Genomic DNA, 25,040 nt, shown 5'->3' with positions numbered 1-25,040 from the left:
ATGTGTTTTTGGTCCTTTATTGTATTAAAATGGCATTATGTTGATTGACTTTCATATAATGAACCAACTTTGCACACCTGCATAAATCCCACGTGATCATGGTATATGATCTTTTTTATATGTTGTTAGATTTTTTTTGCCAGTATTTTGTTGAGTACTCTTGCCTCTATATTCATAAGGGATATTGGTTGTGTGTGTGTGTGTGTGTGTGTGTGTGTGTGATGTCTCTGTATAATACTGGTATTAGAGAAATATTGGCATCACTTTGCATGCTATGTGGGGAAGAGACATGTGAAATGAAGGATGAAGCATTGTTGGATTTAAGTTTAGTCAGGATTAGAGGCAGAAATTTAGAATATATCAGTGTGGAATTGGGGTGAGATTATCAAGAGAGTTCATTCTCAATTTGCTAGGCCTGTATTAAGTGCTTGACATTGAATTATGCTGTTTGTTAACTATGTCTAGATACTTTATACTTTGAATCTGCTACCTATTTTCTGTATTAACATTTATGAAATTAGTATGTGTGAATCAGTTGTAATGTGCATTTAAGATACGTTTTCTTCCAATTTTACTACAAAACAAGATGCCATTAAATAGCTGATGCTTTTTTAAAAGAGCTGTTAACTTTAAGTCTAAGAAATAAGCATGTTTGTCTTTAAGATACAGAAACACATTAAAAAGTTATAAATTTGCCCAAAAAGATGCAGCTGGTGTGTGGCTAACTTAGAATTCCAGCTCAATCTTCTTTGACTCCAAAGTCCATGTTTCTAAACACTGTACAATAGTGCTTTAGTAAAAAATACTCATCCTTTACATGTAATTTCACCTAATGATCAGTGGTGTTTTGTGTTTTTTTTCCTTTTCTTTCCTTCTTTCTTTTTTTTAAAATAGAAGAGATTAAAATCAACATGGGACAATGCTCTGATTCTAGAGTCATGTAGACTTATAGGTTTTTCAGCTGTCATTTAGCCTCTTTGATACTCAGTGTCTTCATCTGTAAGATAATGGTGTTTATAACTACCTAGAGTTTTGGAGATAATCAAATACAGCATTTTTCTGTACTTAACTAATATGTAGTATGTTTATACTTAGGTGGCAGGTTATATAAAGAAAGCACTGGGATTGGTGGCCACGCCCTTCAAGAATAAAAAAAAATATTTAAAATATGGAACCACCATGTATGTTATGTGAAGAACAAGAGCCAGAACCACAGAAAAGTGTAGGAGAAACCAAACAAGTAGATGATGAAGATGCTGAACTGATCTTTGTTGGGGTAGAACATGTAAATAAAAATGCTGATGTGATCTGTTTTGGGATGACCTCAAATTCAAAACCAGTCATTTCAAACATTGAACAGAGTTACCCCAGGTTCATGTTCAAGGAGAAAAATGTGTGATCACTTCAAGAAAGATAATGCTCACAAATTACAGCCTGTTAGTCATGCGACTCCTACATCAGCAGCACAGACTGTCTTGCCAGGTTCTGATTCTGAATCAAGATCAACAGATAGTCCTATCATTGTTGAGCCTTTGTCTGAAGCTGATTATAAAATATTTCACCACAAATAGTGCCTAATAGCGTTTCAGAATTATATTCTCCTTTGATTATCTTCACAGGTTCATTGCAGCCTCCAGTAGAAACAGCAGTTTCTTCAGGAGATATGAATAAAAGTCCTCGTGTATCAAAGCTACTTTCCACTTCTGAAACAAATAGCACAGATCCCAAAAGGCCTAAACACAGTGATGGAATTATAGGGGGCATTCTTTAGCTTTATCCCTTTCTGGTATTTTTCATACAGTGACTACTGAGCAAAGCACACCAGACAGTGTTCATACCTCATTAAGCCATGTTCAGAATGGAGAACCTCATCCAACAGCTTTTCCAAAGGACAATGCTCATTGTAAGCCTGTAAGTCCTTTAGGGAAAAATGGGCTGAAAAAAACTGACTTTCCAAGTTTAGCAAGTCAAAACAAGATTGTTGATCCCACAGAAGGAAATCTGATTGTGTTACTTGGTGACTTCTACTATGGACAGCGTATAGGAGATGGGCAGCCAGAACCGAAAACTCACACAGCCTTTAAATGCCTCAGCTGCTTGAAAGTTCTAAAAAACGTCAAGTTTCTGAATCACATGAAGCACCATTTGGGACTTGAAAGGCAGAGAGGTGACAGCTGGAAAAACCACACCTCCTGCCAGCACTGCCACCACCAGTTTCCTACTCCCTTCCAGCTGCAGTGTCACACTGAAAGTATTCACATTTCCCAGAAGCCCTCTGCAGACTGTAAAATCTGTGAGTTGTCCTTTGAGACAGATCAGGTTCTCTTATAGCACATGAAAGACAATCATAAGCCTGGCGAAATGCCCTATGTATGCCAGGTTTGCAATTACAGATCATCAGTCTTTGCAGATGTGGATGCACAATTCAAAGCATACCATGGTAACACTAAGAATCTGCTTTGTCCGTTTTGTCTCAAAATTTTTAAAACTGCAACACCATACATGTGTCATTATAGAGGGCACTGGGTAAAGAGTTTTCACCAGTGTTCCAAATGTTGGCTACAGTTTTTAACTTACAAAGAGAAAATGGAGCACAAGACCCATTGTTTAAGAAGCCTAAACAGCTAAACAAATGTTTAAGAAGCCTAAGCAGCTAAAAGGATTACCTCCTGAAACAAAAGTTGTTATTCAGGTATCACTGGAACCTCTTCAACCAGGATTGGTGGAAGTACCATCCATTACTGTGAACACATCTGATTCTGAACCATCACCCCCCACCCCAATCTAAAAGTAGGAGTTGAAAAAAAAAAAAAAAACACCCTTAATTCTACTTTCAGTAAGTCTGAAGCAAGTATTTCAGTCAAATTTAAAATCCCCATTAAGAACAAAAAAATCTAAATTATAGCAGTATTCAATAGTATCAAATATAGTGAAACCAATGGGTAATTTATGTTTTTTTTTTTAATTCATGAAGAACAGTTTTAATTAACCTGAATGTTGAGATGTTATTTAAAAATATATTACCTGTTTTTCATATAATTATCTTAATATGTAAAAAAGTATGTGCTCACGTGTGTGTGAGAGAAAGAATGAGAGAGGGGGAGAGAGGAAAAGTAACAACCTATTTCGGTATTTCATGTTGTTTGTAAGTTCAAAACCTCTGCTATACATATAATCTGTTGAGTGTTTTAGAAACGTAATTTTCAACTGTTTTCATGCCTTCAAGATCTCAGTATTAACTATACAGCCAGATTGGAATGACTTTCTTATGGTATAGTCCCCTGTGCTGCTGAACTCTCCGAAGTGCCTCTGTTTTGCTGATCTAAGATAACCTGGCTCCAAAAGCCTGGTGTGGAGAAGTTGATGGAGAATCTGTGATGTGAGTTTGAAGCAGATAAGGGATTTAGTCAGTGGAGAGCTGTGACTTCTTGTCCCAGTTGAGGAAGAGACACACATTCACTCCAGGCATGGAGCCAAGGCAGAAGGAACACTGTCTCAGAGTGTCTTTACCTACCCCAGGGACATCTCAAGGAAGCCAACCATTGAAATGCCTGTGGTTGGTGAGGGGCTCCTGTAAGCATCAAACAAGCCCTGTGTATCATTGACTACAGTTGCAGAAGCAGAGATAGTTAACAGAATGAGGCCTGGTGCCCGTGGATCTCCTGTTGAGTGATCAAAAGGGTAATTTGATTCATTCCATCCCCTTTCCCATTTGGCTGGCCTTTAGTCACAGTGAAGTAGCCATGTCTGTCTAAGTCACAATAGTAAAGCAAGTTAAGATTCTCAAGGGAAAAAAGCCTTGACATCTAGTTTGATTTGTCCTTGACCCATAGTTTTAACTGAAAAGGCTCAAACACAGGGAATCTGTTAGATTTATGAATTGGGCTAAATTTAGTTCTCTTACTCTTAAACTACAATGGAGTTGTCCGAGAATAGTAAATGTAGTGGATAAAAATGGTTCAGGGTGATTAAACCCTTTATAGAGCTTTTCCTTACCTTTTCCAGTTACCTGTGTCTTACCCTAGTTGAACATATGAAGATTTCAGTGTTGTGTCTTATCTTGCCTTGGACACAAATGTATTGTGGTTAACAATTAATTCTTTGTGTGTGTAATTTCCCATTTTATCAAACTCATACTGAATTTTGGTCTTACTTGATACAGTCTGATGTGCAAGAATTGTCTCGTTTAATTCGGTATTTATCAGGTCATAGAGTTATTCTCCTTGCTCTAATCTATCGAACTAATCTGTGATTATACTTGTGGAAAATTTTTACTTATGGTCTCCAAGGTCCCATTGACAGACCTGCGGGGTACCCTCCAAGTATTGGTTCCTGAACATCAGTACACTTCACTGCCTCTGTGGGTTCCTGGAGTTGAGTCTCCTTACGCATGTCTTGGAGAGGGCAATGGCATGCCACTCTAGTACTTTTGCCTGGAAAATCCCATGGATGGAGGAGCCTGGTTGGCTGCAGTCCATGGGGTCTCTAGAGTTGAACACAACTGAGCGACTTCACTTTCACTTTTCACTTTCATGCACTGGAGGAAATGGCAACCCACTCCAGTGTTCTTGCTTGGAGAATCCCAGGGATGCGGACGCCTGGTGGGCTGCTGGCTCTGGGGTTGCACAGATTCGGACACGACTGAAGCAACTTAGCAGCAGCAGCAGCAGGTATGTTTTAATGCCATCTCTTCTCCACTTCCGGCACAGGTAACAAACAATCTGTGCACAATTCAAGGAACCTGGGATCCTGGCTGTAGACCTATGCCAGGAGAAATATCTCGTTTTCCCTTCCTTTCTCCTCCTTATCTCTCCCCACTCTTTTTTCACCCTTCCTCAATTTATTTAAATTCTCTAAGCTTTCACAAAATGCTGGGAAGTGATAATCACCAAGGGCTTAGCATCCCTTTCAGAACTGAACAGGAAGGACTACAGATGACTAAGCTGTAGCGAGTCTTGTCTGCATTTTAGGTAATTTTCTGAGTGTAAAGTCTATTGTATTTATTTACTCCATGCTTGACTGGTTGATTTGCACTTTAAATATTTTACTAGGACTTTCCAGTTAGTTTGCTTAGGCCAAAGCACTTTGTTAAGTGTAAGCTTAAACCACTTTTGCAGAAAGAGTGTGTGTTGTTCTGGTCTCAGGTGAAAACTTCTATGTATAATTAAACGTGCAGACTTTTATATATGTAGCTCATTTATTCTATTTCTATAGTAAAAATATGAAATGGTTTAGTTATGTGTTTTTATTCTTCCTTAGTGTTATCAATATTGTTACTGTTATTTGCTCTGAAGTATGCTCCTAAAGAATACAAGTTGTTATTTATTGCCAACTACTGCTGGGAGGGATTGGGGGCAGGAGGAGAAGGGGACAGGAGGATTCTATTTTGCTTGCTCTCTCAGATAAAATTTAATATTTAATTCATGTTGCCAAAGACTTGTAAGTAAAATTAGTATTTATAGAAATAAAACGTTTTTTTAAATTATTTCTTCTGTTTTTCTTTTTACAAATAACATGGTATATTTTTAGTTTTTTTTTTTTTTTTAAACTAATCTTATTGTGTTGGCCAGGACTTCTAAGCATGATATGTAAATGGGTTTTCTTGTTCTTAGTACCATCAAATGCAATGAGTATATGGCTACAAATTTCTATTTCTATTTTTAAAATTTAAAGAAAATTGTTTTATTGGATAGTTTACAACATCTGTTGAGACATTTACTTTTCTTTCTTTCTCCTTTCTTTCTTTTTCTTCCTTTCTTCCCCTTCTCTCTTCCTCTTTCTTTCCTTTCTTCCTCCCTTTCTTTCCCCAGGTTTTTGCTTGACTGGACTCTTCCTGAAACAAAAGTCATTCCACTCAGGGTTGAATATTATCCTCTCAGAATCTCATTCCATTCTCATTTCTAGTATTGGAATTAACTTCCTCTTCCCTTTCATGCATTGGAGAAGGAAATGGCAACCCACTCCAGTGTTCTTGCCTGGAGAATCCCAGGGTGGGTGAGCCTGGTGGGCTGCTGTCTATGGGGTCGCACAGAGTCGAGATGACTGAAGTGACTTAGCAGCAGCAAAGGTGGTAAGAAAAACTTTATTCAAGGTAAGACTACTACAGCAGAGTCTTATAATGGGGTAGAGAGATTGAGCTCGAGTCTGACTACAGCAGGAACACAGCTGGGATTTATAGCTAAGCAACAGGGCGGGTCCATGGTGTTGCAAAGAGACTGGGGGACTGAAAAGCAATGAACAACAACAATAACAGGGTGGGTGTCAGTGGATGGAAACTTATTAAGAGGACCGTAAGGATTCTGAGGGAGATCAGCCCTGGGATTACTTTGGAAGTAACGATGCTAAAGCTGAAACTCTAGTACTTTGGCCATTTCATGCGAAGAGTTGACTCATTGGAAAAGACTGATGCTGGGAGGGATTGTGGGCAGGAGGAGAACAGGGCGGCAGAGGATGAGGTGGCTGGATGGCATCACTGACTCGATGGAGTGAGTCTGAGTGAACTCTGAGTGAACTCTGGGAGTTCGTGATGGACAGGGAGACCTGGCATGCTGCGATTCATGGGGATGCAAAGAGTTGAACACGACTGAGCTACTGAACTGAATTGAACTGATGGGTGAGGGTGGATTCTGGTTAAACTGAGAGGATCATTGCTGAGGCTAGGCAAGGCTGATAAGATATTGAGGTGAGTGACAAGAAATTTGATCTGATACTGAGGGTGGTCAGATCAAGGGTGGGGTATTTTTACTAAGCTCACATAGCAGGCTCTGGCTTAGATTGAACTAAATTGACAGGCACCCCTGGATAAAGACATTGCCCAAAGTTGGCAGTGCATTAGTGAACTACTGCTGCATAACAAATTACCCCAAACTAATAGCTTAAAACAATATTATCTCATACCGCTGCTGAAAGTTGGGAGTCCAGGAGTATTTCAGCTGAATGTTCTGGCTCCGGGTTTCATGAGATTGCCCTCCTCTGAAGCCTTGACATGAGCTGGTGGATTTCCTTCCAAGATGGATTACTCACATAGCTGTTGAAACCAGTTTCCTTGCTGTCTGTTAGGAGAAAGCCTAAGTTCTTTCACATGGACCTCTCTGCTGGGCTACCTGAGTGTTCTCAAGATAAGAAGGCTTCTAGAGTGAGTGACCCAAGAGGATGAGCAAGGAGGATGCAGTGCCTTTTATGACCTAGTCTCAGACACTTCATTTTCATTTCTACAATATTCTAACGTTAGAAATGAGCCACTAAGTCCAGCCCACATGTGAAGTGGAGTATAAGATCCACCCTTGATGGTAAGGATTTGTGGACATAATTTAAAATCACGTGGTACACACATGGCCACAAATTGTTTACATACTTGTATGTCCCAAATGCATTTTCCTGCCAATGCTTTCAAAGATTTTATCCATTATAGCATTAACTTGAAGTTCAGGACCTTGTCATTTAAGTCAGGTCCAGATATGGATCAGGGTCCAGTTGTGCAATATCTCAAGTATTCAGTCGCTCACTTGTGTCCTACTCTTTGCGACCCCATGGGCTGCAGCAGGACAGTCTTCCCTGCCCATCATCAACTCTGGGGGATTACTCAAACTCAAGATCCATTGAGTTGTTTATGACATCCAACCATCTCATCCTCTCACGTCCCCTCGTCCTCCTGCCTTCAAGCTTTCCCTCATCAGAGTATTTTCCAATGAGTCAGTTCTTTGCATCAGGTAGCCAAAGTATTGGAGATGCAGATTCAGGATCAGTCCTTCCAATGAATATGCAGGACTGATTTACTTTAGGATTGACTGGTTTGACCTCCTTTCAGTCCAAGAGACTCTCGAGTCTTCTCCAATACAACAGTTCAAATTATACAAGTATAGTTCCTCTAGACCTGAGGATCTGTGAACAAAAGGCATGAGTCAATCTGCTCACTTTAACAGCCAACATACAGTGGTGGGTCAGGCATAGATAACCTTCATAGACATCCTGTTCCAGAAAGAGGAGGGGAGATGGGAGTCAATAGTAGCAATTCTGAAATCCCACGGGTTCTTGTTGGCAGTCCTTGGATTAGGATTCAAGGCCTGGAAACTTCTAAGCTTCGGTCTCTGACTTTTTAATTCTGCCCTCTAACATGATTCCATTGCATGAAAGGTTGATACAGTGAAACAGTCTCCCTAGTCTGCTTCCTGCTTGTCGAAGGTAGAAGTCCAGAGTTCTCTTATTTTGTATTGTTGTTGGTCCTTTCAATCTAAGCTAAACTTAAATATGTTATCATAAAAACTTGGTGTGCCTCCTGATAATCTTACTGGTGTTCTTCGAAAGCACCCCACTCTAAAACCACAATCACACATGTCTTCATAGGCCTATTTTGCCTTGGTTTTCTGCTGAGATGGCTGAGGGATAACACTCTGAAACTTAGTAGAAGTCGTATTGTGTGACTGAAGTGATCTCTGAGTTACACGTCTAAACTCTTTGGAGGGCATTGGCCTGACTAAATAATGCCATTAACATCCCCTTCCACCTTTCTGAGGCTTAACAGAGAATTTTACCATCACACAAATCTTTAGAGCAAGTTAATTAAAAAAATATATTAAGAACTGACATATAGATGATGTACAATGTTATATTTGGACCACCTTACTCTAATGCCCTGGATATGATCTTTGCTTGATAGCCATTAATTTTAGCATCTTCGGTCATCTTAAAAGACTGAAAAATTTCCAAATCAGCAAATTCTGTCTCATTTTTTAATAGTCTTTTTCTTAAAGTTTTTTTTTTTTTTTTTTTTTTAATTTCCCTTCATATTTTACTATAGGCAGCAAGAGGAAACCAGGCAGTACTTTTGGCTGTTTGGCTGGAAATCTCCTCAGCTAAATAATTCCATTAATTAGGTAGTTTCTCCTTCCAGCTCATTAGGTACATTTTTGACTTTTCATAAATTGCAGGTATAGTGGACTTTCCTCTGCACACTCCCCAGGCTCTTCCCTCCTGCCTCTCCTTTCTGCCAGGCATCCTGGGTGCACCACTGTGCTTCCATTTAGAACTTGTTCACTCAGTGAGATTACAGGGATCGATTCCCTGGCTTCAGGGCTTCTGCTGGCCAGAGTCCATGTACCTTTCCCTAAGACCTTCCTGTTTTCACTATCCAACTTCCATCACCTGGCTAGGTAAGTTCCCACAGCTCATACTCACAAGTGTACTGGTAGGCACTTCTGGGCACACATGTGTACACACGTGCGTGTGTACACAGTAACATCCCTGAGAGGAAAGTTGCACATATGCAGAAGTATAGGCTTTCTGCTCTGGGAAAATGAACTTTGGTAAGCACCCGACTTTTTTTGTCCTGGTTGTTTTCTTTCACTTGCTCATCGATCATGTCAGGTTGCACTTCTAACTCTGTGGCTTATCCTCAAAAGTTACAAAATCTTGGCATTTGCTCATGACAGGTACCGACCTGCAGAGAATCGGGCAGGGTTGGAAGGGCTCGCCCTGGACACCTGAGTGACATGAACCTGTGTTCTGCATTCTCCCATCACCTTGGACAGCTTCATGGTACCAGTCACGTTGGCCTGATCCACTGCCTGTGCATGCCAGGGGACCAGAAAACAAGGACCTGTGAGCTCTTCTGAGTTGGAGAACTGCTTTTCAGTGTGCACCTATCTAGGTCATTCCTTGTCAATCTTGTGTCCCTGTTGCTTGCCTACCACCCCTTAGGGCCCACAACATTCTGAGTGAGGCCCCCTGTTCTTTCTATCTGTGTAGCTTTATGTGTGCAACTGTCTACCTGTGTCCCCAAGTGCTATCTCCATGTAGCTGGAAAGGCCAAAGATACTGTGACTGTGATAGGCCTGGTTCTGATCCAGTGTTCTGAAGAAGGTGCACACAGATACAGGCTCTCTTCTGATACAAGTCCTGAGGTTGTACAGGTAAAGTGGCATCCCTACACGTCATCCCCTCTGTTTAACACTACACAGATACACAGAGTCCCTGATCAGATGATGCCCTGGGAAACCTGCCCGCTCTGGGCCCACAGCTCATGCCTCCCTTGGGCAGAAAGCAGCTTTTCTATTTGAAATGCACCAAGAGGGTTTGAACCACCAAGGCCTCACTGATTTGCTAAATGCCAAGACTCTCTTTCAGTTGCTCTTGTTAGACCCAGGTAGGACTCCCTACAGTCAGGCATCCCTGCTTGCCTACACAGCCCATGTGCCAAGGAAGCCAGACCCGGTTGGGCCCAGGGGCATCCAAACCGGTCACCTGGAAGGCAAGGTCCTTCTGAGTGTCACCTGGTGCAGACAAAATCAGAAATTCTGCTTCAGCGATACTGTCAGAAACCTCCTCCCTCAGGGGCAGATGCACACCTTTGCCCCTCAGGCCCCCAAAGCCAGAGGCAAGACCCCAGAGGAAAGAAGGAATACACATTAGGACTTTCAGCATAAGCCATGGAGTATCTTTGGCAGGACTGCTAATTGCCTAGACCCTAGTCCCTGAAAACCAGCAGGCTCAAACTGCTCCCAGGGGCTTCTGTGTCTCCCACTCTCCTGAGGTGCCTTGGGACATCCAATTAGCCCACCATTCTTGCTTCCTCCCTGTTCCCTCCCTCGCAGGCACACCCTGGCAGAGAGGCACACATGTACACCCACTCCTGCGCTTTCCTCACCTTTCTGCATTGCCAGGGAGGCTGGAAGTGCCTGGAGGGATGCCACGCTCATACCCTGTCTCTCCTAGGATTCCTGTGGTTTTGCACATACAGCTTACTTTAGCACATCTTGCGTTTTGTGTTGCCACGTGCCAGTGTGTACCACCTTCGGGGAGGGAGCTTGCTGGTTGATGTGCTGCACTGTTCAAGGACCTTCCCTTCTCCTTGAACACGTTTGTGTTCTTCTCATGTCTCCTTCTCACGTTTGTGGAACAAGTCTCCAGTGCAGCAGGCAATCTGTGCCTCTTTCTCCTTTGAATCGCTGCCCATCTCTGCAGGACCTTAGCCTCCTCACCATCCCGGGTCATGCTGTAACCACATCCACCATTTCCACAGCCCAGCCCAAGTCCCCACAGACCGAAGGCTTCACAGGCAGTGGTTTCAAAGCCCCACCCTACCTGATTTGCCCTGGGTGAATCCTCAGACCATGCACCCCCTCTTCCCGGTCCAAACACACATTAACATGGTGGAAATGGTGAATGTGTTTTGTATTTGGTCTAATTCAAGATTTCTGGAGCCATGGTCCAGAGTTATCACTGGCCGTCCTTTCCTCATTACCATCCAGGACAGGGTCACTGTGAAAATACGGCAACCAACCACCTTGAGACTGGGGATGCCTCCTGCCTCCTCTTCTGGTTCCTTGAAACCTCCTCTCCTGTCACCTTCATCTCTGCGTCTGCCCTGGGCTGGAAACATTCACACACATCCAAATAAACACAGACAACACAGGCACATGCATGCATACACACACATGCTCGGCATGGGGACACAAACGCAAACGGGGAACACAGATATTTCAGGAGGTGAAGACGCTCATGTCTAACAATGTTGGAGATGGCGTCAGTAGGCACCATGCCCTGCCCTTTGGTCTCCCTGTCCACCTCCCCCACGATCTCTTCCGTATTTTCCCAAGGCACCCTGAAGCTGCTTCCAGTGCAGCATGTCAGGTGGTGATGAGATACCAAGTGGTGGATGTGGAAATTCACACAAGATCCCAAAGTCAGCACACAGGTGCACTGGGACCCCAGAGAGGACACCCTTTCAATGATAGGCCTTCCCAGGGTAAGGGGCAGGAGTGAAGGGCCCAGGCAATCTCACCTCAGTCAGCAGCAGGAATCCCGGGGATGGCAGGACCCATGGAAGAATGATTCTGACAAAGAAACTTAACTCACCCTGCCTCTGGTACTATCATCTAGGACTCTTGCACTGCAACAACAGCTGACGTGAGGGAGGCTTGCTGCACTCACGGACACAATGAGTCCTCAAGCCTCAAGTCTCAGGAGGCCACCTTCTACATGCATGGCTCAAATTCAGGCTCCACAGCCAGCTTCCACGAGCCTGAGCAACCCCGTTTGGGAAAGGACAGTGTCATGGCTACTACACGGCTATCTCTTCTCAGCCCACCTCCAGACCCCCTCACCATATGTGTTTCTGTCAGTTACCTCTCATGGAGGAACCTTCCTCCCTGGAGTAGTACTTCAGGGGATCATTCCATACGTCTTCATTGATGATCTGCTGGCAACACAAGCAAGGTCAGCCCGGGACTGACCAGGCCCTGAACCATCCCATGAGCAGCCAAGAACTCCAACATCAATCACCAATTGTGTGCAGGCCCAAAGTATCCCCACCTCAGCAATCCTGTTCAATTCTGAGCAGTTGTAGCCTGACAACCAGTTGAGAAACTTAAGGCTCCTGGTGTGCAACTTGTGGCTGATTGCTTCCCGTTCAAAGCCCCAGATCCAGTGGACTGGAGTGGAACAACATGCCCTATGACCTGCAAAAAGACAGGGAAACTGGGGTGGATCCTGAAGATGGATTATCCACAACCCTGCACACCCACACTCATCACCCAGGGAGGCACGTTTTACCAGTGATGTCAAGGTAATACTTTTTAATGATCACCGTGTTCAAGAAGTAGGGGTTCTCCCAAAAGGAAAAGATCAGCTTGCAGTGGAACCATGGATATGTCTGCACCTGCACCAGCCAGAATAGGGAGGAGGGAAAGGTGCAAGCTTATACGGGCCTCAACTTGCCTCCCAGACAGACATTAACAGCTTCCACGACGCCTCTCCAAAGACTCACAGTGCAGGAACATGGATAACGTGATCCTCCTACTCTCTGCCAAGTCCCATACCCAGCCATCCTCAGTCTCCCTCACTGACCTTCAAGTCAATCATGTAGCTGAGAAAGTCTTTATCTTGGTTGCTGATCATGATGCAAACTTGAGGGTGGTTCATAATCTGCTTTCAGGCCACATGCCGAGCCAAGAAGAGCCAGGAGCATCAGCCGTAATCTCGGGTGGAAGAAGGACACCGGAACAGGCATCTGCAAGGATGCCGGGAACTTCTGCTTGCCGGGCTACCACTGTTGTCCTCAGGCCCTTCCATACCATCAGGCACACTCATGGCTCTGTACCGGGGTCCAGCCCCGGTTGGATCCAGGGATTCCCTCAGGAGAATGGCGTCGGTGAAAGGACAGCAGAGGGGAGAGAAAGAGGCTTGATCTATCTGGTTTACACAGAAATAAATAATAATAAATAAATAAAGCCCATGACACCATATTGCACTGTCCACGGAGGCCACAGGCGCCCTCTCAGTGGGATGAAGACGCAGAGCATCCTTTCCCTGAAGACGCTAGGTGTCCTCCCGATTGAGTCTTAGAAGCCCGGGCAGGTAAGTGGACTCAGAGGACACCCACGCTCCAATTCGTCATCCTGAAGGAAGAACAGAGAGAGAAAAGGAGAGAAAAGGAAACAAGAATGACACAGGGAGAACAAGCCTGATGAGCAAGGCCTGTAGCTTTATTTTCAAAAGGAGCTTTTATACCCTAAGTTGTACATAAAAGATAATAGAGGGTGCAGAGTCATGCGAGGTCAGCATGACTTGATCCTTGATCCTTATCGAAACCAGGCTTTCTTTCTGCAAACTTATTATACACTAAGGCTTTAGGTGATTTATATCATCTTCTGGCCAGGAGGTCTGCTAACATTGTTCTTGTGATAAAGGTTATGCAACCAGAAAAACTTATTTTCTCCAAAGGTTTATTTTTCTAAAGTTTGGCGCCACTCCCTGAAAGGACTAGATAGAATTGCATTCCTATAGGGCAACAGGAGCAGTGGGGGATAACAAGGAAAGAATTTATTAACTCAAGGGTCTAAGGTTGTTAACATCAAAGCTACTACTTATATTTCTATATACCAACTATATTAATTGATATACTCCCAGGGACATAGTGGGTAAGGGGTATGGAAACTTGGCAGCAAGGGTTAGCTCAACAAATAAATCCTCTACTAGTTCTATTCTAATGATTTTAACTCCCCGAGAAGCTCTGCATTGTTGGACTATCTTAAGCCTCCCATACCTCTTGTGGTTGGGAGGCTGTGAATAATCACATGTGTAGCTGTTAAGAGTCTGGGAAAACCTATCAGGCAAGTTAGAAAGCTATCCAAGGGATTTGAATTGGAACACACCCACTGTACCCAGGAGAGTTATTAACTAGAGCTCTAAGTTGATTTCCTTCAGAGAAAGGTGGTCGTGGATATCCCCCCTCGTGGGTATCCTCGTTAATATCAGAGGAGTTTGTGAAAGTTGTAAAACAGACAGATTCTGGTTTGGGGGTAGATGCTCAAGCAGGTCCAGGGGGGCCCTCGAGTCCTGACTCGCCTTGCCTGTCAGACCTCTCCCACATGACCTTGTCATGGGTGGGGTCTCCCATGCTGGCTCCTGGCAGTTGTGGGTTTTTTGTGGTGTTCTGCATCTGAGGTGATCTGCATTCTCTAAGCAGGGGCTGTTTCTGACCGCTACTGTTCTCCTCCAGACCTGTGTATGCTGGGTAGTGGCATGTCACTGCTTACATTTTCAGACTTGTAGTCATTGTAACAAACCATGTCTGAAAGCAAAGGGGTTGGTGTGTGTGGGTGTATGTGTGTGTGTGTGTGTGTGTGTGTGTGTGTGTGTGTGTGAGAGAGAGAGAGAGAGAATGAGACTCCCATGTCTCAGCTATTTCCTGGGAACCTCTACATTTACAATGAGAACTGTCTGCCAAGGCTCATCTGGTGAACTGTCTCTGGTCATTCCTGACTTAGAGGCCTCAGGTGCTGCTCCTTCTCAGATGCAGGCCAGAAGGAGAGACTCAAAGTCATGGCTCCAACACAGGTGTGGCCCTGCCCAGATTCTACTGGGGTGTCCCTTTAGAGCCTGCCAATTGCCCAGGACCACACTTCCTTCAGGGGCCTCCAGTGCCCTCGCCCCTAACACTCCTCCTGCTCTTTCTCCTCCTCCTCCTGAGCAGCGGACGCCAAGAAGCAGCAAAAAGGATACAGCTTTGGCCCAGAAGCCAGGGATGCCCTGGATGATGGCACTCCTCCAAGCCAAGTGACTCTTCCTCCTTTGATGGCTCCTGTGCATGAATCGAATGTAGGCCCTGTGGTTTTTCTCATGTTCAGAGCTCAGTTCCACCCGAAGGGCGGCCAGCACCTGCAGCTCATCTAGCGCTGGAAGCTCACTCGGGCCTCCGGGCCTCTCCCAGCCCTGCTCCTCCACCGTTTTTTCCTCCAGCTCCTGGGAGAACCCCTGTTGCCGCTCGTCATCTGTCACAACCTCTACCTCCTTGGTGCTGTCTTCCGCCAATAGTTGAAACTCCCACTCGATCCCCACCACGTCTTCATCTACCAGGGCCTTGCTGTCCTCCACTGCCTCCACCCTGAAGAGGGTTGCCTCTTTGCCTGGCGTAACAATTGGTGGCTGGAAGGTCCAGGCTATGCACAGCATCACAAAGACAGGCTGTGGGGCCCCTGCCCACTGAGCACCTGGGCTCACAATTAAAAAGGTCTGGGGTCCCAGGATGCTCCCTCCTTCCTCTGACTGCCTCACTCTCTCCTCTTGGGCCTGGCCCTGATCCCCAGCTGGTGCAGATGTGAAGGGACGAGACATAATAGCACAGCAAGTGGTGCGCAATGGTGGCAGAGGCTGCAGTAAACCTGTGGGGCCCACTAGCTCTTTGGGGGTGGGGAGTGAGGGTGATGGTTGGGGAGCAGGGGCTGGTGTGTGTAGGGTGGTCTGGAGCTGAAGAAATGGGTGGCAGACAGCCCAGGACATGGTGAACCGGCCCTGGGTGATAAGCCAAACAGGAGGGGCCCTAGGCTGTAAGCCACTCACAGGCTACTGGCCCAAATCTAGACCAACGACCGAGAGGGTAGTGGTAGCCAGAGCACAGGGATGAGATCAGCACCCCCAAACATACACACACACACACAAACCAGTTGTACAGTCACCAGTGCACAGGGCTGAGAAGAGCACACACACATAAACACACACACAAACCGTTTGAACTGTCGCCAGGGCACAGGGCTGAGAACAGCACACACACACAGACACATACTGGTTGCACAGTCACCAAGCACAGGCCTGAGAATGGCACACACAGACACTCACACACACACACACACACAAACGGTTTGCACAGTCACCAGGACACAGAACTGAGAATGGCACACACACATACGCACGCGCACACACACACACAAACAAACAGGTTGCACAGTCGCCAGGGCACAGGGCTGAGAATGGCACACACACGCACACACACGCACACACACACACACAGACAAACCGGTTGAACTGCCACCAGGGCACAGGGCTGAGAACAGCACACACACACACACACCGGTTGCACAGTCACCAGGCACAGGGCTGAGAACGGCACACACACACACACACAGACACAAACTAGTTGTATAGTCGCCAGGGCATGGGGATGAGAATGGCACATACACACACACACACACACACACTCACACAAACCCATGGCACATTCACACAGAAAAACACACACACAACCATTTGCAATGTCGCCACGACAAAGTGTTGAGAATGGCACACAAAAACACACACACACATGCACAAACCGGTTACACTGTCACAGGGCACAGGGCTGAGAACAGCACACACACACTCACACACACACCAGTTGCACACTCACCAGGCACAGGCCTGAGAACGGCACACACACATACTCCAACACACACATACACATACACATAAACCGGTTGCACTGTCGCCAAGGCACAAAGCTCAGAACAGCTCTAACACACACACACAGACACACACACACACATACAAACCAGTTGCACAGTCGCCACTGTACAGGGCTGAGAACAGAACACAAACACACACACACACACTCACACACACATATATAAACCGGGTTCACAGTTGCCAGAGCACAATCCTGTGAAGAGCACACACACACACACGCACACATAAACTAGTTGCACTGTGGCCAGGGCACAGGGATGAGAACAGCACACACACAAACCGGTTGTACAGTTGTCAGGGCACAGGGCTGAGAACAGCACATACACACACACAGACACACAGACACAAACTGGCTGCACAGTAGCCAAGGCACAGAGCTGAGAACAGCGCACGCACAAGCACAAAGACACAAACTAGGTGCACAGTTGCAAGGGCACAGGGCTTAGAAGAGCACACACACACACACACTTACAAAAACCGGTTGAACATTTGCCAGTGCACAAGGCTAAGCATGGCACTCATACATAGACTCACACACACACAAACACACACACACATACAAACCGGTTGCACAGTCACCAAAGCACAGAGCTGAGAATGGCACACACACACACACACACACACACACACACACACACACACACACATGAACAAACCGGTTGCACAGTTGCCAGAGCACACGGCTGAGAAATGCACACACAACACACACACACACACACAGGCACAACCAGTTTCACTGTTGCCAGGGCACAGAGCTGAGAACACGACAAACACACACACACACAAATCGGTTGTACAGCCACCAGGGCAAAGGGCTGAGAATTTACACACACACACACACACACACACACACACAGACCTGTGGCACAGTTGCCAGGTCACAGGCCTGAGAACAGCATTCACACACACACACACACACACACACCGGTTGCACAGTCGCCAGTCACACGGCTGAGAATGGCACTCACACACACACATACACATACACATAAAACTGGTTGCACAGTCGCCAAGTCACAGGGCTCAGAAGAGATCTAACACACACGGACACACACACACGAACAGGTTGCACAGTTGCCAGGGTACAGGGCTGAGAACAGCACACATACACTCACACACAAACACACAAACCAGTTGCACAGTCACCAGGGCACAGGGTTCAGATGGCACACACACACACACACACACACACACTGGTTTCACTGTCGCCAGATCAAAGGGCTTAAAACAGCTCTCACACACATACACACAGACACACAAACCTGTGCACAGTCGCCAGGCACAGGGCTGAGAACAGCACACACACACAGACAAACAGACACATACACAAACTGGTTGCACACTCGCCAGGGCACAAGGCTCAGAATGGCACACACACCTACACACATACACACACAAATCATTGCACAGTTGGCATGGCACAGGGCTGAGAATAGCACACACACACACACACACACACACACAAACTGATTGCATATTTGCCAGGGCACATGGATGAGAATGGCACACACACACACAAAAACTGGTTGCACAGTCTCCAGGACACAGGGCTGAGAATAGAACACACACACACAACCACACAAACTCGTTGCACAGTCGCCTGGCGACAGGGCTGAGAACAGCACACACACACACACACACACACACACACAAACTGGTTGCACAGTCTCCTGGGCACAGGACTGAGTTCAGCACTCCCACACATACAGACACACATACACACTGGTTTCACAGTCACCAGGGCACAGGGCTGAGAACAGCACACACACACACACAACCACACAAACCCGTTGCACAGTTGCCAGGACACAGGGTTGAGAATGGCACACACACACACACACACACACACACCCCTGTTTCAGAATCTCCAGGGTACAGGGCTGAGAACAGCACACAAACACACAGACACACAAACTGGTTGCACAGTCACCAGGGCACCGGGCTGTGAATGGCAACACACACACACACACACAAACCTGTTGCATATTCGCAAGGGCAGAGGGCTGAGAACAACACACACTCACACACAAACCTGTTCCACAGTTGTCAGGGCATAGGGCTGAGAACAGCACACACACACACATAGACACACACACACAAACTGGTTGCACAGTAGCCAGGGCTCCAGACAGAGAACAGCACACACACAAACACACAGACATATACCAGGTGCACAGTCGCAAGGGCACGGGATTTAGAAGAGCACACACACACACATACACACACACACCCAAAAACCGGTTGCACAGTTGTAAGGGTACTGGGCTGAGAACAGCACACATACATACACACACACACAACTGGTTGCACAGTAGCCAGGGCACAGAACTGAGAACAGCACACACACACACACAACCACACAAACCTGTTGCACAGTTGCCAAGACACAGGGTTGAGAACGACACACACACACAAACACACACACACACCCCTGTTTCAGAATCTCCAGGGTATAGGGCTGAGAACAGCACACAAACACACACAACCACACAAACTGGTTGCACAGTCGCCAGGGCACCGGGCTGTGAATGGCAACACACACACACACACACAAACCTGTTGCATATTCGCAAGGGCAGAGGGCTGAGAACAACACACACTCACACACAAACCTGTTCCACAGTTGTCAGGGCATAGGGCTGAGAACAGCACACACACACACATAGACACACACACACAAACTGGTTGCACAGTAGCCAGGGCTCCAGACAGAGAACAGCACACACACAAACACACAGACATATACCAGGTGCACAGTCGCAAGGGCACGGGATTTAGAAGAGCACACACACACACATACACACACACACCCAAAAACCGGTTGCACAGTTGTAAGGGTACTGGGCTGAGAACAGCACACATACATACACACACACACAACTGGTTGCACAGTAGCCAGGGCACAGAACTGAGAACAGCACACACACACACACAACCACACAAACCTGTTGCACAGTTGCCAAGACACAGGGTTGAGAACGACACACACACACAAACACACACACACACCCCTGTTTCAGAATCTCCAGGGTATAGGGCTGAGAACAGCACACAAACACACACAACCACACAAACTGGTTGCACAGTCGCCAGGGCACCGGGCTGTGAATGCCAACACACACACACACACACTCACACACACACACACACACACACAAACCTGTTGCATATTCGCAAGGGCAGAGGGCTGAGAACAACACACACTCACACACAAACCTGTTGCACAGTTGTCAGGACACAGGGCTGAGAACAGCACACACACACACATAGACACACACACACACACAAACTGGTTGCACGGTAGCCAGGGCACCAGGCAGAGAACAGCACACACACAAACACACAGACACAAACCAGGTGCACAGTCGCAAGGGCACGGGACTTAAAAGAGCAAACACACACACACATACACACACACACCCAAAAACCGGTTGCACAGTTGGTAGGGTACTGGGCTGAGAACAGCACACATACATACACACACACACAACTGGTTGCACAGTAGCCAGTGCACAGAGCTGAGAATGCCACACACACAAACACACAGACACAAACCACTTGCACAGTCTCAAGGGCACAGGGCTTAGAAGAGCACACGCACAAACACAGACACACAGACACACACACATGAAAACAAACTGGTTTCTGAGTCGCCAGGGTACAGGGCTGAGAATAGAACACACAAACATACATAAAACGGTTTCACATTCCCCACGGCAGAAGCCTGAGAACAGCACGCACACACACACAAATTAGTCGCACAGTCACCAGGGCTATGTGCAGCACACACACACACACACACACACAAACTGGTTTCTCAGTCGCCAGAGCAGAGGGATGAGATCAGCACTCCCACACATACACACACACACACAAACCGGTTGCACAGTCACCAGGGCACAGGGCTGAGAACAGCACACACACACACAGACACACACTGGTTGCACAGTCGCCAAGCACAGGCCTGAGAACGGCAAACACATACACTCACACACAACACACACAAACGGGTTGCACAGTCACCAGGACACAGAACTTAGAATGGCACACACACACGCTCACACACACACACAAATACACACGAACAAACCGGTTGCACAGTCGCCAGGGCACAGGGCTGAGAATGGCACACACACAGACACACACAAACAAACCTGTTGTACATTCACCAGGGCAAAGGGCTGACAACAACACACACACACACAAACCTGTTTCACTGTCTCCAGAGCACAGGGCTCAGATCAGCACTCCCACACATACATACACACACACACAAACAGGCTGCACAGTAGCCAGGCAACCAGGCAGAGAACAGCACACACACAAACACACAGACACAAACCAGGTGCACAGTCGCAAGGGCACGGGACTTAGAAGAGCACACACACACACACACACATACACACACACACACCCAAAAACCGGTTGCACAGTTGTAAGGGTACTGGGCTGAGAACAGCACACATACATACACACACACACAACTGGTTGCACAGTAGCCAGGGCACAGAGCTGAGAATGGCACACACGCAAACACACAGACACAAACCAGGTGCACAGTCGCGAGGGCACAGGGCTTAGAAGAGCACACGCACACACTCAGACACACAGACACACACATGAAAACAAACTGGTTTCTGAGTCGCCAGGGTACAGGGCTGAGAATAGAAGACACACACAAACATACATAACACGGTTTCACAGTCCCCACGGCAGAAGCCTGAGAACAGCACGCACACACACACAAATTAGTCGCACAGTCGCCAGGGCACAGGGCTGAGAACAGCACACACACACACAGACACAAACTGGTTGCACAATTGCCAGGGCACAGGGCTATATACAGCACAAGCACACACACACACTAACTGGTTTCTCAGTCGCCAGAGCAGAGGGATGAGATCAGCACTCCCACACATACACACACACACACAAACCGGTTGCACAGTCACCAGGGCACAGGGCTGAGAACAGCACACACACACACAGACACACACTGGTTGCACAGTCGCCAAGCACAGGCCTGAGAACGGCAAACACATACACTCACACACACACACACACACAAACGGGTTGCACAGTCACCAGGACACAGAACTTAGAATGGCACACACACACGCTCACACACACACACACACACGAACAAACCGGTTGCACAGTCGCCAGGGCACAGGGCTGAGAATGGCACACACACAGACACACACACACAAACCTGTTGTACATTTACCAGGGCAAAGGGCTGAGAACAACACACACACACAAACCGGTTTCACTGTCTCCAGAGCACAGGGCTCAGATCAGCACTCCCACACATACATACACACACACACAAACAGGTTGCACAGGCGCCAGTGCACAGGGCTGAGAACAGCACACATCCCCTTACACACACAGACACAAACCGGTTGTACAGTCTTCAGGGCCCAGGGCTGAGAATTCACACACACACACACACACACACACACACACACCTCTTGCACAGTTGCCAGGGCACAGGCCTGAGAACAGCACACACTCACACACACACACACAAACCTGATGCACAAATGCCAGGGCACAGTGCTGAGAACGTCACACACTCACACACACACACAAACCTGATGCACAATTGCCAGGGCACAGTGCTGAGAACGTCACACATACACAGACAAACACACAGACACACAAACATACTTACACAAACCGGTTTCACAGTCGCCAGAGCACCGTACTGAGAAGAGCATCACACACACACACACACACACACACACACACACACACACGCACACAAACCGGTTTCAAAGTTGCCAGCACTCAGGGCTGAGATCAGCACTCCCACACATACAGACACACACACACACTGGTTTCACAGTCGCCAGGGTACAGGGCTGAGAACAGCACACACACACACACACACCGGTTGCACAGTCACCAGGCACAGGGCTGAGAACGGCAAACACACACACACACACACACACACACACACTCACACAAACCCGTGGCACATTCATCCGGGCAAAGGGCTGAGAACAACGCACACACACACACAAACTGGTTGCACAGTTATCAGGGCACAGGGCTGAGAACAGCACACATACACACAGAAAAACACACACACAAACCATTTGCAATGTCGCCACGGCACAGTGTTGAGAATGGCACACAAAAACACACACACACGCAAAAACCGGTTACACTGTCACAGGGCACAGGGCTGAGAACAGCACACACACACTCACACAACACCAGTTGCACAGTCGCCAGGCACAGGCCTGAGAACGGCACACACACACACTCCAACACACACATACACATACACATAAACCGGTTGCACTGTCGCCAAGGCACAAGGCTCAGAACAGCTCTAACACACACACACACAGACACACACACACACACACACACACCCCGGTTGCACAGTCACGAAGGCACAGAGCTGAGAATGGCACACACAAACACACACACATAGGCACAATCCGGATCCACTGTCGAGAGTGCACAGGGCTGATAACAGCATACACACACATAAACACAAACACATACACTGGTTGCACAGTCGCCAGGCACAGGGCTCAGAACAACTCTAACACACACACACAAACCTGTTGTACAGTCAACAGGGCACAGGGCTGAGAATTCACACACACACACACACACACACACACACACACACAAACCTGTTGGACAGTTGCCATGGCACAGGCCTGAGAACGGCACACACTCACACACACACGCAAACCTGATGCACAATTGCCAGGGCACAGTGCTGAGAACGTCACACATACACAGACAAACACACAGACACACAAACATACTTACACAAACCGGTTTCACAGTCGCCAGAGCACCATACTGAGAAGAGCATCACACACACACACACACACACACACACACACACACTCATGCACACAAACCGGTTTCACAGTTGCCAGCACTCAGGGCTGAGATCAGCACTCCCACACATACAGACACACACACACACTGGTTTCACAGTCGCCATGGCACAGGGCTGAGAATGGCACACACACAAACACACACACACACACACAAACTGGTTGCATAGTCGCCAGGGCACCGGGCTGTGAATGGCAACACACACACACACACACAAACCTGTTGCATATTCGCAGGGGCAGAGGGCTGAGAACAACACACACTCACACACAAACCTGTTGCACAGTTGTCAGGACACAGGGCTGAGAACAGCACACACACACCCAGAGACACACACACACAACTGGTTGCACAGTAGCCAGGGCACAGAGCTGAGTACCGCATGCACACAAACACACAGACACTAACCAGGCACACAGTCGCAAGGGCACAGGGCTTAGAAGAGCACATACACACACACAGCAACCGGTTTCACAGTCGCCAGGGCCCAGGGCTGAGAATGGCACACACACACACACACACACATGAACACAAACAGGTTTCAGAGTCACGAGGGAACAGGGCTCAGAATAGAACACACACACACACACACATACATAAACCGGTTTCACATTCCCCAGGGCAGCAGCCTGAGAACAGCACACACAGAAACACACACTCTCACACAGAAAATAGTTGCATGGTCCCCAGGGCACAGGGCTGAGAACAGCACACACACACACACACATACACACACACACACACACACACATAAAACTGGTTGCACAATCTCCAGGCTACAGGGCTGAGAACAGCACACACACACACACAAATCGGTTTCACAGTCGCCAGAGCACAGGGCTGAGAATTCACACACACACAGACACACACAAACCTGTTGCACAGTCGCCAGTGCACAAGGCTGAGAACAGCACACACACACACACACACACACACACACATACACAGACACATAAAATGGTTGCACAGTCACCAAGGCACAGGGCTCAGAACAGGTCTAACACACACACACAAACACACACACACACACATACACACACAAAACCGGTTGCACAGTTGCCAGGGCACAGGTCTGACAATGGCACACACACACACACATAGACATAAAACGACAGCACAGTTGCCAAGGACAGGGCTGAGAACAGCACAAACACACAAACACACACACACACACATACACACACAAAAACTGGTTGCGCAATCCCAAAGGAATATGTCTGAGACCGGCACACAGACACACACACACACACACACACACACACACAACTGTTGCACAGTCGCCAGGCACAGGGCTAAGAAAGGGATACACAAAAACACACACAGATACACATAAACCGGATGCACACTAGCCAGGGCACAGGCCTGAGATCAGCAGTCCCGCACATACACACAAACCGGTTGCACAGTCGCCAGCGCACAAGGCTGAGAACAACACACACACACACTAACAA

At 47.1% G+C, this 25,040-nt stretch overlaps 1 protein-coding gene and 1 pseudogene across 1 annotated transcript; one reads left to right on the top strand and one right to left on the bottom strand.

Moving 5' to 3' along the window:
• Positions 1-1,649: 1,649 nt before the first annotated feature.
• LOC132344450 (zinc finger protein 280B-like) lies at positions 1,650-11,097 on the top strand (annotated as a pseudogene).
• Positions 11,098-12,054: 957 nt separating this feature from the next.
• LOC132344644 (testis-specific Y-encoded protein 1-like) lies at positions 12,055-15,627 on the bottom strand. The gene is made up of 6 exons (XM_059884296.1): positions 15,489-15,627; positions 15,001-15,437; positions 12,844-12,921; positions 12,550-12,655; positions 12,310-12,455; positions 12,055-12,193 (listed from the first exon to the last, which is right to left on the bottom strand). The coding sequence occupies exons 1-6, from the start codon at positions 15,610-15,612 to the stop codon at positions 12,116-12,118; spliced, it is 969 nt and encodes a 322-aa protein (XP_059740279.1). The 5' UTR covers positions 15,613-15,627; the 3' UTR covers positions 12,055-12,115.
• Positions 15,628-25,040: the final 9,413 nt, after the last annotated feature.

This window comes from Bos taurus, chromosome Y, assembly GCF_002263795.3.
Source record: "Bos taurus isolate L1 Dominette 01449 registration number 42190680 breed Hereford chromosome Y, ARS-UCD2.0, whole genome shotgun sequence".
NCBI classification, from domain to species: Eukaryota; Metazoa; Chordata; class Mammalia; order Artiodactyla; family Bovidae; genus Bos; species Bos taurus.
This window is presented reverse-complemented; position numbering and strand designations above follow the sequence as displayed.